The sequence below is a fragment of the Alternaria alternata genome, assembly GCF_001642055.1.
Source record: "Alternaria alternata strain SRC1lrK2f unplaced genomic scaffold CC77scaffold_7, whole genome shotgun sequence".
Taxonomy (NCBI): Eukaryota; Fungi; Ascomycota; class Dothideomycetes; order Pleosporales; family Pleosporaceae; genus Alternaria; species Alternaria alternata.
In genome coordinates this window covers 217562-232999 of record NW_017306196.1, presented here as the reverse complement: position 1 = coordinate 232999, position 15438 = coordinate 217562, and the positions used below count along the sequence as shown (strand labels likewise).

Here is a 15438-nt window from a genome sequence, read left to right as displayed (position 1 = left end):
ATAACTACTATAAATTATTCTCTCTCCTTGATGCTTCTAACCTCTTTATAGATGCTTGATACAAAATGTTTCATAAGTCACTTTCGCTTACTGTATGTCGCAAGCAGATGTCTAGGAGTCTTAAGGAACCAACATTACTTTGCCTTCTCCTACACAATATTAAAGCGGTGTATCGCTTAGCTGCACGGCCTCTATTAATGTCGTCTAAGAGCCGCTGTAAGCAAAGTTGTACCCGTAAGCTGTTTGCTTTTGTAAGAGAGTAGGATCAAGAGAGTGGGATCAAGTATGGTGTTCTGCTAAGCGAGAGTCGCGATTGATATCACGAGGTATTATTGTGCGATATGTGTTTCGGAAATATGTAGGGTATTCGGTCTATGTAGTCGCAAAGGCCGGTACGGTTTCGTACAATAACGCCATCATGTGGTACGCCAAATAGATGAACGCCAACATATAGTCGGAACTTCTAGGAACACGCCTCCAAAGACACCCCAGGAAGGAATTAATGCATCTGCGCATCGTCTGCTACTGCATTCCTTTTGCACCGCTCTTTAGTATGCGCCCAAAGCCACAGCCTCCCTAGAACCGTCTCACTCAATCAATCGCGATCGCACTCTCCATAGAATCACCCCCCTTGTTCTTCCACCCTATCCCCACCCTCCCCCTCCTCCTCTTCACACCACCCATAAAATTCTCATGCTCTTCCATACCCAACGCCAACCACTCCCTCTTCAGCCCCTTCTCAGCATACACCCTCCTACTCTCCGCACTCCTCATACTATACGGCCCTCTACCCTTCTTCTTTCCCTCTCCTTCTCCAGTATCCCCTTCGCAAGAGTCCTCGTCTTCCATGTCCGGCGCTTGCCACCACCCACGCCCTTCAAAGTACTCAATGTTTAGGTGCTTAATTATGCGCTCGTGGGCCGAGGGGCGCGGGCGCATATATGACTCGTCGGTGGCTTTGGAGCCGAGGAGCATGTGGATGTAGGTCTTGCGGGCTTGGACGTGCGGGGTGGAGAGCATGGTTGCGGTGCCGCCCATGCAGTGGTAGAGGCCGGTTGGTAGAGGTGGAAGGGTGGGATGAAGTGGGGAGGGCGTGAAGAGGTCGAGTTTCGAGAGGTGGGTTTCTTGAATTGCTTGGGTCATTGTCTGTGAGGATGTGTTGTTAGCATTGCCGTCTTCTGGACAGGTTGGAGAGGGGAATTGGAAATGTACCATCTTTGGAAACTCGGCTTTGTCGCATTTGAAACAGCATACGAGTGTCTTGTAGAGACATGCCTTCCTTTTACTGGGTTTCTTGCAGAAGTAACATATTTCTGCTAGCCATTTGCGGCGGCATGTGAAGACTCTTGCATTGCGCGGTGGTACAATGTCGGCATGGCGCTTGAGGAGGTTGCGCGCGTATTCTTCGACCACGGCATTGAGTTGTTTATTGGTAGCGGCGAGCGCATTGAGCGGGTAAGACGTGAGGTTGAGATTACAGATGGGCTCCGTGTACGAGAGGATGTTGAAGAGAATCTCTGGTGGGAGGGCATCGAGACCGTTCATGTTATGGGGCAAGACAGTCGCGCGACGGCGGTTAAGGTTGCGATGAGATCAGCCCTGGGGTCGGGCGGCTTTAAGTGGAGATAAAGCTAGTCGCCATTCCACGCGGGCGACATGCCGTTTGATGCGTTCCACCCCTCTCACCTCGTCTGTGAATACCAAAGAGCTCAGTGAGGGAAGAATATCAGCTTCAACTGCCTTTTTGACCCTTCGCGCCTTCCTGGGAGCCTTTCGCGTCTATGTGCCACAGGGACATACCTACACGTCGAGGATTGTCAAGCGCGACCCTTTCAGAAGCAATTCGGGCTCTTCGGACGCTGCTTACCTGAATTCTACAAGGAGCAGTCAGCTACGTCTGTCAAGAGCATAGTAGTACGGCCCAACTGGTCAGATTCAGATAAATGTGGCATTGAAAGTCTATAGCGAGCTGTTGTTGCCGGCTCTACCAGTCTCACGTTTGCATTGAGTTGCTTGGAACGTGCTCTCTGGCATGTTCTTGCTAACAGATATCAGCCATCTGTTATTCCGGTACAAAACGATAAACAACCCCCGACGTATAGGAGTTCCCTCCCTCTCCAACGGTCCCGCCCAAACTTGCCAAGATAACCCCATGAGAAGAACCAGAAGTTCAAAGCCGCACTCGAGCTGAGAGACAACGCGGTAATGCTTGCGAAAGCATCTGCAGCATCGCAAAGTCGAGGGAAGTCCACTATGGGCTGACAGCAGGTCATGTCTCAGAGTAAGACGGACATAACTGGATTCTGGCCGAGAAGCGGTCAGTTTCTTGGAATCCAAGCTCCAACCGCCCTTTAAACTTGCCGAGATCATCCGAGAGTCCTCTGTGGCTTGAAGAAGAAGCATTGACACAAGATAGTCTACTGGCACGGCTGTTGTCCGAATTGAAACTACACGAAGAGTATGCCTCCACATCAGTGCGCCTAGTGAGCATCGCGACGCCGCACACTTGGCGTTAAAGCCTAGTCAGTGCGGCCCAACGACTGGAGATTATGGACCGAATGGGTCGGCTCGGTCTGCGGATGGCTACCGGCAGCTAGCTTCTACAGTAGGGCAGAAGGGCCGCCGCCTTACACCCCACACACCCACATGTTCCTCTTCTCAGCTGCCAGCGAAGTAGCCACACCGCGTAATTTCACGCGAACTGCTATTTTGACCACTCATCGTGTCAGCCAGATCATGGAGGCATACGCAGTCTTTACCACGTTCGTGTCCGTGATTGGTAACCGCTCTCCAACGTCTATTCATTGGCTCGTCCAATCCATAGCCCTTGTTCCACCACACAATACCAAATTTGACAAACGGGTGGACCTGCGCTGCTTGGCCAACGGTCGCTATATCAGCCCTCAACCTTGTGGGTCGCAAGGTGGGCCTACCAAGCATTGAGACAAGCAGGCTAGTTTGTACCAATCGGTCGGTAGTCAAAGCCTCCTCACAGCTCGGTCCATCATCTTGGTCCACCACGATTTGACTTTTGTGGCAAGCTTCACGGGCACAGTGTGTGGTTTTGGCCATCATCCAGGTGTGGGTATCTTGCGAGAGCGCCCTAGCTACCCCACCCAATCAGCTAGCTTGCCCAGCTTCCAAGACCACCACGCCCTCCTCCTCGCTGGACTACGCATGTGCGCAAAGGAACCATCCGAGTCAGTCGCCACCCTCGGAATCTATTGCATTCTAGGGAAAAAGGCCGAGGCCCTTTCCTGGAGAACTAGCATGCAACCACTACCGGTTTTCGTGGGACGATTGTCGTGACTCAGACAGTGCATTGCTGGACTGAAGAAATTATAGAGAAATGAGAATCAGAAGCTGCGTAACGTACGCCCCTGGCGGAGGCGTACTAGATGCTAAAGGGCACGGGGCACGTGTGTGTGCCTTGGTGCCCCAGGCACATGGGGATCGCGAAGAACAAGATGGAGGACTGCTGTGCAGTTAAGGGGGTGGTTAATAAGACGCTTCTGCCCACGAAACAACGGAACCTTCTTCATTCACCCCTCAACTGACCATCATCATCGTTGTTGAGTCACAGTATCCAACATCTCACTTGTTCCAACAGTGTTCGGTGACTGAACGGGGACTCCTTGGCCTATCGATCGTCCTTGTATCCGTCAAAATCCTCCTGCAGCCCCCTGGTGACCTAGGTTGCCTCTTTGGCTCTTCACATTCCGCACTTGGAGGTCGCTCGCTACACATAACGTCCTCACGTATTCTGTTAGTCCTTTTCAAGACAAGATGCGCCATCCCGAGCGTTACCCGCAGAGTAACTCAAATGTATCACGTCGTAATAGCGGCGGTGGTAGCAGTAGCGGCAGCACTCAAAGGCACTCACACCAAAGCGTACGATGTCACGATCTTTGAACTCGAGCTCGCAACTGACTAAACGTAGTCTACCTCTGGTGTGGCCGCATTGACCTCACCTCCACAAGTCCCCGCCTACGATCCGAGCAGAGATCCAACGTACACTCAAGCACACCGTTCATCAAGACTCGACCAAGCGTATCCGAACGGCACGGCCAACAACCACTCTTCGAATGGAGCACCTTACCAGACACATCCTCAAAACCAAGTGCCGGGCTCCTACAATCCACCACATTATTCGTGGACTGCTTACTCGTCAACTCATCTCCAAGTTCCGACCTACGATACATCCGGCAGGGATTTCAACGCATCTCTAGTGTTCCAAACAGCACCGCTAGCAGGTACCGTTGCACAGCCACAACAGGTACCCACTGGCGGCTTCCTTCCGCATCAGACTGCGCCTCGACGACCCGAACCTTACGACGCCGTCGGATACGTCAGGAGTGATGGAGAAGTGTACGACAGAGATGAATTGTATGAGGAGTACAGGCCGTACGATTCATACGACCATCAACGTGGACACAGAGGATACTATTACGGAAATAACGGAACATCGCATTAATGACAACACGACGGAATGATATGAAATAACTTTTGGCTTTCTTATGGTTATATACACAGTGGTCAAGGGCGCTTATGGATGGGCTATGGTTTTGGCCCCAGGTTTCTTCCTTTCGGTAGTGATGTACGGCTTCACATGCACCTATCAGCCTGGCGCTTATGGTGTCATTTCTCACACACATGGAAATGTTGAAGGATATCTTTTGGAGCCTTCTTTGCTGGTGCGCTTTTCTCATTTTCATTGATGCCTTCTACGACTGCTGGTACAGCCATTGTTTCTTTGCATATCCATCACCGCATTTGCAGTGCATTAGCAAGCGCGTAGTTAGGCGTTCGGAAGATCTTTCCAATCTAATTCCTCTCAATCTCTCTCCTTGGTCGTTTCTGCATGCTGTAAACCTGTTGAAATTTCCCAATCAACCATATTCTCCGGCTCGGATCCGACGTAGTTGAGCCGCATGACGCTGACATATCTGCCCGTCGGCGAAAATGACACATACACCTCTCACCGGAACTTCACCGGAACTTCACCGGAATTGCGATCGTCCACCAGAAAGCAAGGCCACCACTCACCCGATGCTGATAAGGTAGTCGCAGAGGAGGACTCTGTCACCGGAAATGTATGCGTTGGCCAGTGAGACATGTTACTGTATCAGGTGTGGTAGCAATATCAAGGAGATGAGGACCACCATGAAACAGAGCTCTGTCAGCCAGTCGATGACAGAAGGACGCGCTCGCTTCTACCAAAAAAAGATATGAGGTCCTTCTTGGAGGCTTTGACGTGATGCATGCGAAGAAGGAGAGGGCGTCTTGGGTTGCCGAGCGTCAGCTATGCAGGCACATCGCTCGACCAGGAAGAAGTAGATCTGCCAACGTGCATACCAATGTCTTGCGTTGCGGCTGTTCTGCTGCAAGGTTTCATGCATGCTAGATCCGCAGCATGGTATCATCCAGTCGGACTAGCAGACTTACAAGTTGGCGCTCACACATTGCCTCCATTCATGGGGGACCATGAGGCGATCATCGCTTGCCATCTAGCGACACATTGATATGTCGGCAAAGGGCAAAACGGAGGCATGCCATCCAATCGGTAAAGTAGACCCCACATGACTGTACGACCGATGATGTTTCGATACCGCTTTAAGGCCGACAGGCAACCAATTTTGGCATGAAGGACCTGATTACGCGTAATAGACTCGACTCTCATAAGGAGCTTGATATCAGCCGACACTGACAATATGCGACGAAGCTGTTCTACCATTGGTACCTGGTGCCAGAGCATGCGTGGTGGAAAGAAACTCCACCAGAACGGGAAGTATGCACCGAGTCGTGGTTCCTGCAGCTCGGTCCTGGGTTGCCAGCAGGGTTACGACTATCACATGTCGCATGGTAGGCGGACCCTATATCCAGGTCGAGGGCGCTGACCCACTAATAGGTTTCTATGGCCATTGTACGGGCCTGATAAGCACATCGGCCAAGTCCGAAATCTTTTCATGCTTATCGCTGAGCATGTCCATGATATCCGACGAGTCAGTCGTGATGGTTGGTGGTTCCGGCTGTGACGAATTAAAGATGACGGGTAGTGACATCATGCTCCAAATCGTTAGCGCGGATCTATCCGCGCCTGTCAAAGGCGGGGAAACATCTGGGCCGTGGTCGTGCGACAAGCTCTAAACGAACTCCAGACCTCCCACGAAGCTGTCTTCCCGATTTTGGCATCTTTTGCGATCTTTGCTTCACTTTTTTTTTTGTTCATCTAAAGGACTACATGCGTGCAGGGACGCCTGCCGCTAGGACGCGTAGTCCTGCGGTAGTGGAGGCCTCCCGGAGGCCGGCTGTAGTAATCGTAAGACGATGCCTGGGCATTTTCTCAATGCCGTTAGGGCTGAGGCTCGATTTGAGTTCCAGGTCCTGCACGAGAAGGGGCAGCTTCGCATGTGCTTAGGGAGGGAGTTTCGTGCCGTGTGCCGTCCCTCCACCTCATTCGAAGATAGCAGATGCTGGCTGCTTATCGCGGCTGCCGTTGCTTGATGTTGTGAGAAGCACGTAGCTTCTTGGCGAGCCGAGGTTTCGCGAAGCGCCGCTACGATGGAGAGCATCTATGTCTGGGTACCCGTTGCTGTAGCAGACGATGTGGAAATGAACTGAATCGATCCATGTCCAATGCAGCAGTGTGGATCACGACTGAGGCTTGCCGTACCGATTCTCGGTCTCTGTAATCTGTTGAGGCTATTGGCTTAGGTCGAGAGCATCAACACCTATGTCGTCTCACCGGTCTCATTCACCTTGGTAACAGTATCCACCATCTGGCTTAGCCTCACCTCAAGGCATACCTCAAGGCAGTTTTGGTACTCTCGTTGAGGTCCGCGTGTTTTGGCCCCATGCCGATGGCTGTGCTGTTCGAAGACTGCGATTGTCAAGGCGAAGCATCCGATATATCTGAAGCTATGCCTCTTAGCTTTTTTCCAAAGAAGGTCGAGCCTTGAGAGTTTGAAAAGAACCCCTTTGTTTGTTCGAACAGAGCCGCATCATTCTGGAACCGCTTCTGATGGCCGATTGACCCCCACGCCCACCACGGAAAAGCGCTCACATCAAAGCATGTTCCTCCTGGACTTTCGGAATCGCCAACGAACGATATACCAAAGCAACCGGATACCATCTTCGGGATGCAAGCCCTATCGTTGCCGCCGGTATCCAGGAATAGCTCCGCTTCACTTCTAGGACTTTAGCATCGCCTATGTTACCGGCGCCCGTTCTGGAACACGGTGTGGACAAAGTTCATATCGACCCCGATCGACAAACCCTCTCTCCACATTGGCAACGACATCCTTGGCGTCGCCTGCTTTCTTCCCCATGCCAATCATGTTGGCGCGCCCAACGAGCCATCACCAACTCGACAGCCCGAGACATTGGAGGCTCCAGGCAACAAGAACAGATGGTCGAGCTACCTGTTCCTACTTGGCCGCGTTAGTATCCAAGTTAGGACGTACCCCGACCTTGGCGTTTACTAGGGAAGTTTATACGTCTACCCATATACGTTGAAACTTAGGGCTGTCTAGTGCGATGCAAAGTCCTCGTCGACCTTTTGCCTTCTTCTAAATGGCCCTGGTGGAGGCTGCCGTTGGCAACAAGGTGAGTTGGGCTGCAAAGTAGTCCTTCTACTAGCTTGGAGCCCTCCTGACGACAGCTACTCGTCGCGCCACTGGTCGACAACGCGTGTTCCTGTTGCCAGTCAGCACAGTCCTTAAGGAACTTACATGTTTGCTGCTAGCCATGACGTCCATCGATTCGATCGAGCTCTGGGGTTGATAAGGTCCTCCGGAGTTGCGAGGGCTCGTCGCCACATAATCCGAGACCGTCCCCGCACTCTGAAAATGCTCATTCACTTCGAGACGAAACGTCGCTGGCACATCACGTAAGTGAGTTGGATGTTCCTTTCATCGCTCTGTTCCAGTTTGAGCGCATTATACTGATTCATCCCCAGCATTTCGACAACTCGGCACAATCTTGTCGAAGATACGACTGGGCCTGGTGCTATCCCGTGCATCTGCCACAGTCAATTCTACGCGATCCCATTCGGTAACGCCAAGAGTTCATCACTTCCGTGGTGTTCAAAAGATCTTGTCGGAGAAGAGAGGTCCTCTAGCAATAGCGCACCAACCTGGAGGTGTGGAAAGTTCCTTCAAAAGATCTGTCAGTTCTCAATCCGAACCCACCGGATGGATCCTCAACGCTACACCAACGTCAACTACGACGAGCCTCCACCGCCTTACGAATATCTGCAAGATCAAGAACTTCCTGGCTCATCGATTCACGAACTTCCAGATCGGCACATACCCACTCAGGAACTTGAAGAATTCCATGGGCTCACTGAGTTAGAAGGTTCTCCAACTCAAGCCAGCCAAGCATCGTACCCGCTTTCAAACGAAGCCAGTGAGCGCGTTATGAACACCAGCCCTTCAGTGCTACAGCCATCCAATCCTAGCGAGGATCAAATGTTATTCTGGAACCTGTATACGCAGCAGCCCTTCGCCACAGCGCCCAGTATGACCCACGATGGACAGTCACATACATCGTCGCCCATTTCACCTAGCACACCCGATGTTGATGGTCTTGGCTCCATCCAGTATCATTCAAATCGAGATGTGGCATCTAGTACGGTATCGCCCCTAGAGAGTGTCTCGCCCTACAGAGGCTACTGGTCAAAGTCGCACTTGGTGGACATAGACTGCAACTATGCTTCGCGCATCAGCCTTCCGACCTCGTCGGAAGCAAGCCCCGTGGAGTCTTTCCGAGAACTAGGGCAGCAATCCGAAACGGGAAACTTCCACATGCAGCAAGACGGCTATTCCTCTTCTGCGGTATCGCTCCCGTCCACAGACAATGAACAATATAACCCCAACAACGATTCGCTTCTCCCATGGGATGGGGTAGTGCTACAACCTTATGGGCGATCGCACAGCATCGTACGCATTCCCTTGGGTGATTACACGTATTCTGATAACCTTGGATGGCGATATTGTGGCGGGTACGGGATAGAGGAGACTGCGGATGAAGAGGCCAAGCACACGATGCTAGCAGTCAGCAAGCCGAACTCTTCGCAGCCAGCTAGCAACTTCTTTGAGAATCAACAGCCGTCGCGCAAGTACATTGAGCTCTACGACCACCAAGATCCTGAGCTCCGCATCGCGTCAAGACCAGATGACATCGATCATCCGCTAGTGCCTTGTGCTCAATGCAACAAAACGTTTAGTGGCAGGTACGTTTCGCTTCTTCATATCTCGCTTCTCCATCGGTATTGACTTGACTACAGGTATGGAAAAGGCAACTTGAGACGACATGTCCTCGCTTTCCACAACCCACTGGCGACCGTGTTAGGGACAGCGTGTCGTGTCTGCAAGAAGGCGTACAGACGCGCGGATGCCACACGTAAACACGAGTGGAACAAACATCAAATCTCGGACGCAAAGCCTAAGAAACGAGCGAAGTAGTCGCGCCAGTCGCGACGGTTATGATCGACTACGGATATCAATGCGCCGTGGTGCAGATCGGAAGCTGGGATTCTTCCCACCCTGGTGGTACACATGGCTGCTTGCGGCTTATCTCCTCTTCTTCTTCTTTCAAACGCACTGAGTGCTCTTGCCGCGCTGGAACGCTTCTAATGTTTGTGGCGCATGTGCGCATTTTTCAATTCCATAGGTGGGAATCTAATGTATACTGGGCATCAAACGTATCCAATCATTGATCCAATGACTGTCACATCATAATCTGCTATGCCAAGTAGTAATACGGCACGCCTCGTAGATTCCGTATCGTAACCTCCAGGCAAGCCGAAGTTAGCCGGTTCTGAGAATGACTCACTCGTTTGCGGCTCTGCGAGTCGACCAGTACGTTTTGAGATGCTTCATCAGGCGATGTTGTGGTATGTCGGCAAGGTTTCTCATACACCGCATTTCACTCTCACCGATCAGACCAATCCACTTGCGCCCAAGTAAGAATACGCCCTGGGAATCCATGCGCCCACGTGGAGCCCTCGCCCTCCAAGCCCTCCGAGCCCAGCGAAACCAGTGAATCCTGGGGGCGCAGCGAGAATGCGGCTCTGCTGCTTGCATCGCGATCCAATTAGATGCTGCAAGTGCTTCCGAAGGCGCATGATTCGGATTATAGGCATACTATTAGCCGGTAGACTAGCAGGTGATTGATTGTGATTGGCCCTGGTTTCGTCATGGCCTTCCAGATGCTTTCAGCTTCCACGGCCCGATACCTAGTCCTTCAGAGTTCTAGCTGCATGACATTCGTGGTCAATTTAAGCTTTGAGCTATAGGGTTTATAAAGTACCGTCGACAAAGTCTAGACCTGGCCTTCCGAGCACATACAAGTCCAGTGCTTCAAGGGGCCTGGGTGCGTCATGAGTAGAAGTGCTGAGATGTCGTTCAGCATCGCGCTGACGTTGCCAACGCATCCACCGCTTGTAGAGTGACGGCGATCATGATGGCAAAAAATAGGTATATGCAATATGCGAAGCTCTCACCGCCGGACGAGAGAAGCCGGAAGATCGGTTTCGTTGACACGTGCAATATGTATTGGGTCGTTGCAAAGACCAATGAACTTCATACTGCCATGCCAGGAGACTTGCAGAACATGATTCGGGCGCTCTGCAGCTGGATGTATCGGTTGTACTACTCAATGCTGCTGCGGCAGGGCGTTTACCACGGCGAAATCTACCAATGGCTTGACAAGTGATCTTGGGAAAGAGTGACGAATGCACCTTCCTAATTAGTAGTGAGAGAGCCTCGCGTCAACCTTTGTCCAGCACTCTGGGACCTGACAAGCATGCCAATACGGCGGTCGTGCACGGGATTGAAGAATCAGTAGAAGGTGGTATGGATAGAGACTTTTTGCAACATCCGGTACCTTTCCATACATGACCAGTAGGATGTTGAATGAGTCACGCGCCTATGGATAGCCGATCTGCACCAGATGTACAAGTTGGATTTCCGATAGCGTAGCGCTCAAAACCCCGTCAATGACAGAATGCGCGATCGGCACTGAATAGCGGCCAGCTGCGTGGGTACTACATCCGAATCAGAAAGTAGTGATTGAGAAGGATTGTTTGTCGGGCGAACGAGCAATTCGTCCACCAGGTGTTCATGGTACGGGAGTGGAAGAGGGCCGGATCCACTTTCCATGCTCCAGCTTGATTAAGATCTGTATTGTGCCAAAGGAAAGGGCCGAGTTCGATGATGATACTCTTTCGAATCGCGGATGCGGGACTCTCAACCCGGAAAGCCGCCCTGCGTCCCGCTGTCAGAGACGTTTGCAACGTAGGCGCTAGAACGAGGCAGCGCCACTCGCTACCACCCTTCGCTCTTCAGCTAAGTCGGACGCGGCGCAAAGTAGCGAATACTACACGGATCTATTCCTAGTCACTGCGACACCGTTGCAGTCCGGCCCGAACATGTATGGGTTCAGGAATCGACATGCTTAAGCTGCCGAGGTACGCGACGCGTTGGTAGAGAGGCGGCTCGACTTGCAGGTTTTGAGGGCCAATTCGTAGCCGCGGTTGCGGAGGAGCCTCAAAAGGGACAGATGTGATCGGCGGCCATTCCTAATACACAGTTACAATCGAAAATGGTGCGGTCTACTGCGTGATTGCTTGCGTGGAGAGTGCAGATGCGATGTGGGGCCGAGTCTTGTGGGCTGCTCAAGATCGGCGCACTCGAGCTGGGTTCGCAGCAGCGGCTACCCAGAGCACAATCCTCTTGTTGAGCGATGCAAAAGTTCTGGTACTCCACGCCGTTGCACCTGACAAGATGCGCATGTATTCGATAACTTTTGCTAAAAAATGATGCGCGATGCTTGATGGGCGCCCGCATGTGGAGGGCACGCATGGGCGAGGGGCGCTCGTCGTCTAGACTATCCGGCTGCATGTCGAGGTGCGGCTGGGTGTGCCACGGACCGTCGACTGGACGAGCGCATAACCTGGTCTGTGGTGTAAGTATTCGGCTTTAGACAGGATTTCGCCATGCTCGGAAACGTCAGAGAATGGTAAACAAGTCTCCAACCATAGAACGTGGTCATAAGTTGATGTTGGCTTGCTCCTTGACCGCAAGTGTCATGAATGTTTGACTGAGACGGCGAAACCTGTAGCCTGGATACGAGGTGTCCAATCCAAAGTTGAAGTTTGACGTGAGGACGAAACGTACCCAGCACTGCTGCCCAACAATGGCGAAAAGTGCATGCAACCGCCTACCTGTCCATCTTCCGTAGTCATGTTTTCCAGCTGGCACTGGATGTTGCACATGTTCTCCCAAGAGACGCCGGCTCGTTTTGGTACCCCACTTACGCATATGCGTATGTAGGCGCGGCAGAAGGTGCTGCAAGCCACTGCGCGTACATACAAGCGTCTGCATTTTTCATGTCGGTGATAATCAGCGCTTGGTAAGGTTTTGCCGATTAAAAGCTGCCGGGCGCCCGGACGTCGCGGCTCAAATTCCTGTGAAGCCCTGTCGCCAGCCTGGGGGGTTGATTCTGTCACGAGTCTCTACGCGGTTTGATCGTCCTGCTATCGCCACTCGTATCGTCCTGCCCTCGACTAGACATACCCTGCGCGCATCCCACGGCAGGCATTCTCTCAATGCCGAAGTCACGAATCTCTCCGACCTGCAGCCACTGAGCATCACGCGTGGAAACATCTGTGATGCACTGATCGTGGTGGCTTGGGCATCTACGTTAATGATACCAGGGGCATGGATACGCTAGTATAACGGAGGCGGCCGTGTTGTAGTGAGAGTAGGCAACAGGCAGATGGCCAACGTGACACCGTCGTCAAGATCAGACTGTGCGTATAGCAGATCCATGGTGACACCAAAGTTCCTAAGCACTACCCTGATCAGCCAAAACTCTTTTACCGCGTTTTGAAACGTCAATCGTAATCCCTCCAATAGCGAGATTGCTGATGTGGTTACACTGATTTCGTAGTCGCTCCTTGGCTCTCGAGGTCCTCCATACCAAGTCGCGTCCTCGATTCGTACGGGCCCATTATATGTCGCCGGCACCGCGAGCCTTACCTCACGAGGTCACCACCACCACCGCCGTCACCTCCCCTCCCTCCTCTTCCTCCTACTCCTCACCCGCATAGTGTTGCCTCAGCAGCCCACCTCAAGTTCGAAGCATACCTCTCCTTTCGCCTGTAGTCGCACTAGTCGAGACCATTTACGGCAGTCCGGCGACAACAGTCTTTACTGGGGAGCACAACTGTCCTTACGTCACCCCGGCTGTCGAAAATATCCAGTGTCATCGAGACATTCCTATATTCGATCCGTCGCTGTCGTCCAGGAAAGGGCCAAGAGCTACCTCGTCCAAGGGAGGCTGCCATATCGGAACGGCGCGCCTTAGTCATAATCCAATCTGAGCCTCGCGGCCAAGTGCCATCCACACCACGATACATCGTCAAGACATTGAGCAACATCAAGACCACCGGTTACCAGTCCCCTTCGACACCCGCCAACTTCGAACCAAGCATCAGGTCGTCCCCTCATCTTTCACGCGTTCTTATCAACAAGCAATCCAACGTTCCAAGTTCGCATTCATCTCAACATCGCATCGCATCTCTTCCGACAATCTTTTTCACAGCCGCAGCTTTGGAAAGTCTCACACTCAACCATCATCTACGCCACGAATAAACACCAAAAGACCTATCTCTTATCTTCAACTCCCGTGCTTCAGTCGGAAGAATGGCAGGCCGTCACCGCAGGGCGAAGCGCCCCAGCCCAGTGGACTCAAGCTCCGTCGGATACGGGACTCAAGAAGTTGACTCTTGGTCGCAACCTTTACAGAATGCTGGCAACGACGACCGTACTTCGTATCCCAACGCATGGATAAACGACGTTCAAAGGCCGAACGAAACACCCTCCACGCATTGGGAATGGGATAGAGAGAGGACAGAACGGCCTCTCTACCTATCTGTGTCTGGGGAGCAATATGCAACGAATGCTCAACCAGGTGGATATCGACCTGTAATGCAACAAGCCATGCACTCACACTATGCCGAAAAGATTATCGACAGTGGATTGCTGCCGGATACTCGCACACAGCATAGGGTTGGTACCTCAAACACGGTCGAGGCCCAGCGCCACTGGAATGGGCAGAATGACACTCAAGACGGGGAGAGCTCTTTCGAATCCACACGAAACGACACATCTCGTCTTGAACCTTGGCCACACAGCCAGCACGCGATTGGAAACCCCTTACAAGGCCACGAGCGTGATCCCAACTTCTCCTCGTCTCCGGGCTTCACCACAGGACACCGACCCATGCATGATGCAGACCGTTCTCACGAGCTTTTGGGTATGTCGCCAATGCTTACAACTCAAGATTTCGGATGTCTTGGCAATGGAGGCATTGAATTTCCCTTGAATGGGATTGATGGGACACAGACTGGCGCCAACCCAGAGCCTTGGTCTTTCTACCAGCCGCCCGACATGTCTCATCTTCCTCAACAAGATGACAGAAACCAGAATTCATATCTTGGTAGCATCTCAGATGCCACGCTGTCGAGCTTCAGATCTGATAACCTAGAGTCAGGTCGTCAGGCGCCTAACGGCCCCCAATCGTACATCACGTCCTATGATACGCTTAACGACGGCATGAGTGAGAATATACCCGCTCAGCATCCTGGGCCTTTGTATCCCCGTATTCCCCGAGAAGGAGTGCCAAATCGAGGCCCGCGAAATCCGTTGTTCACTAGCCCAATTTTTGTTTTCCGGCCAGCGACACCGCCGATTGCTCCATCCAGAGGTGCCTTGTATCGGAGTGTATCAGATACCGAGTAGGTGTTGGAATTACCGTTTGTTGTAGCGTATGGCTAACCTTGTTAGGTCAAGCATCCCCGGTCATGGTCTATTGTCGCCGAGGCCGGAAAGCATGACATCGGACACGCATTCTTGTGTGTCGGATACCTCTTCGTCCGCCGCATCATCCGAGATTTATTGTGACGTTGATGACTGCTGCACAGCCTTCAGCGGCGTGCACCGGAAAGGCAACTTGGCTCGGCACAAGAGACTCAAACACAGTGGTAGAGTGTATGTCTGTGAGAACGCCTCGTGTGAGAGAGTGTTCAACAGACAGGACGCCAGATTGAAGCACTACCGAAAATATCATCAACAACTTGCCAGGCCATACATTGCGCGACCTCAGACGAGACACGCAAACCGTGAGCAGTATTCCGACTTCATGAGTAACGCTTCCGGTTGAACTTGAGGACTGCGTCGATCAGCATCTAGGCGACTCTGCGTGCCCAAAAACATTCTTGCCAACAACGATTGCACCAAGACTATCTCTTATTTTCTGTATCCATCTTCCTCATTACTTTCGTTTTGCGACTAGTGGTCGTTCAAAAAATCGTGTAAGGCTTGCACCTCATGACCTCAAGGTTATGTCCCTCCAAAGTTTCGTTATGTTGTA

The 15438-nt window shown here is 52.2% G+C and overlaps 5 protein-coding genes across 5 annotated transcripts; 3 read left to right on the top strand and 2 right to left on the bottom strand.

Annotated features, from left to right (window-relative positions):
• Positions 1-591: 591 nt before the first annotated feature.
• Positions 592-1545, bottom strand: CC77DRAFT_1093427 (hypothetical protein; the record flags this gene model as incomplete). Its single annotated transcript, XM_018529678.1, has 1 exon — positions 592-1545. One exon carries the CDS (start codon positions 1543-1545, stop codon positions 592-594), a length of 954 nt encoding a protein of 317 aa, XP_018387372.1.
• Positions 1546-1704: 159 nt separating this feature from the next.
• Positions 1705-2565, bottom strand: CC77DRAFT_765760 (hypothetical protein). Its single transcript, XM_018533118.1, has 2 exons — positions 1805-2565; positions 1705-1708 (listed from the first exon to the last, which is right to left on the bottom strand). Exon 1 carries the CDS (start codon positions 2470-2472, stop codon positions 1960-1962), a length of 513 nt encoding a protein of 170 aa, XP_018387371.1. The 5' UTR covers positions 2473-2565; the 3' UTR covers positions 1705-1708; positions 1805-1959.
• Positions 2566-3786: 1221 nt separating this feature from the next.
• CC77DRAFT_1007448 (hypothetical protein) lies at positions 3787-4474 on the top strand (the record flags this gene model as incomplete). Its single annotated transcript, XM_018523486.1, has 2 exons — positions 3787-3891; positions 3941-4474. 2 exons carry the CDS (start codon positions 3787-3789, stop codon positions 4472-4474), a joined length of 639 nt encoding a protein of 212 aa, XP_018387370.1.
• Positions 4475-7572: 3098 nt separating this feature from the next.
• On the top strand, positions 7573-9464 carry CC77DRAFT_1007446 (hypothetical protein; the record flags this gene model as incomplete). Its single annotated transcript, XM_018523485.1, has 5 exons — positions 7573-7605; positions 7787-7892; positions 7958-8140; positions 8260-9232; positions 9287-9464. The coding sequence occupies 5 exons, from the start codon at positions 7573-7575 to the stop codon at positions 9462-9464; spliced, it is 1473 nt and encodes a 490-aa protein (XP_018387369.1).
• Positions 9465-13709: 4245 nt separating this feature from the next.
• CC77DRAFT_1007445 (hypothetical protein) lies at positions 13710-15228 on the top strand (the record flags this gene model as incomplete). The annotated part of the gene is made up of 2 exons (XM_018523484.1): positions 13710-14803; positions 14853-15228. The coding sequence occupies 2 exons, from the start codon at positions 13710-13712 to the stop codon at positions 15226-15228; spliced, it is 1470 nt and encodes a 489-aa protein (XP_018387368.1).
• Between the last annotated feature and the right edge of the window lie 210 nt (positions 15229-15438).

What these genes read in the sequence shown, in the direction of transcription:
- CC77DRAFT_765760 (XM_018533118.1), bottom strand. Translation starts at nt 2,472, where the DNA reads ATGTGGAGGCATACTCTTCGTGTAGTTTCAATTCGGACAACAGCCGTG.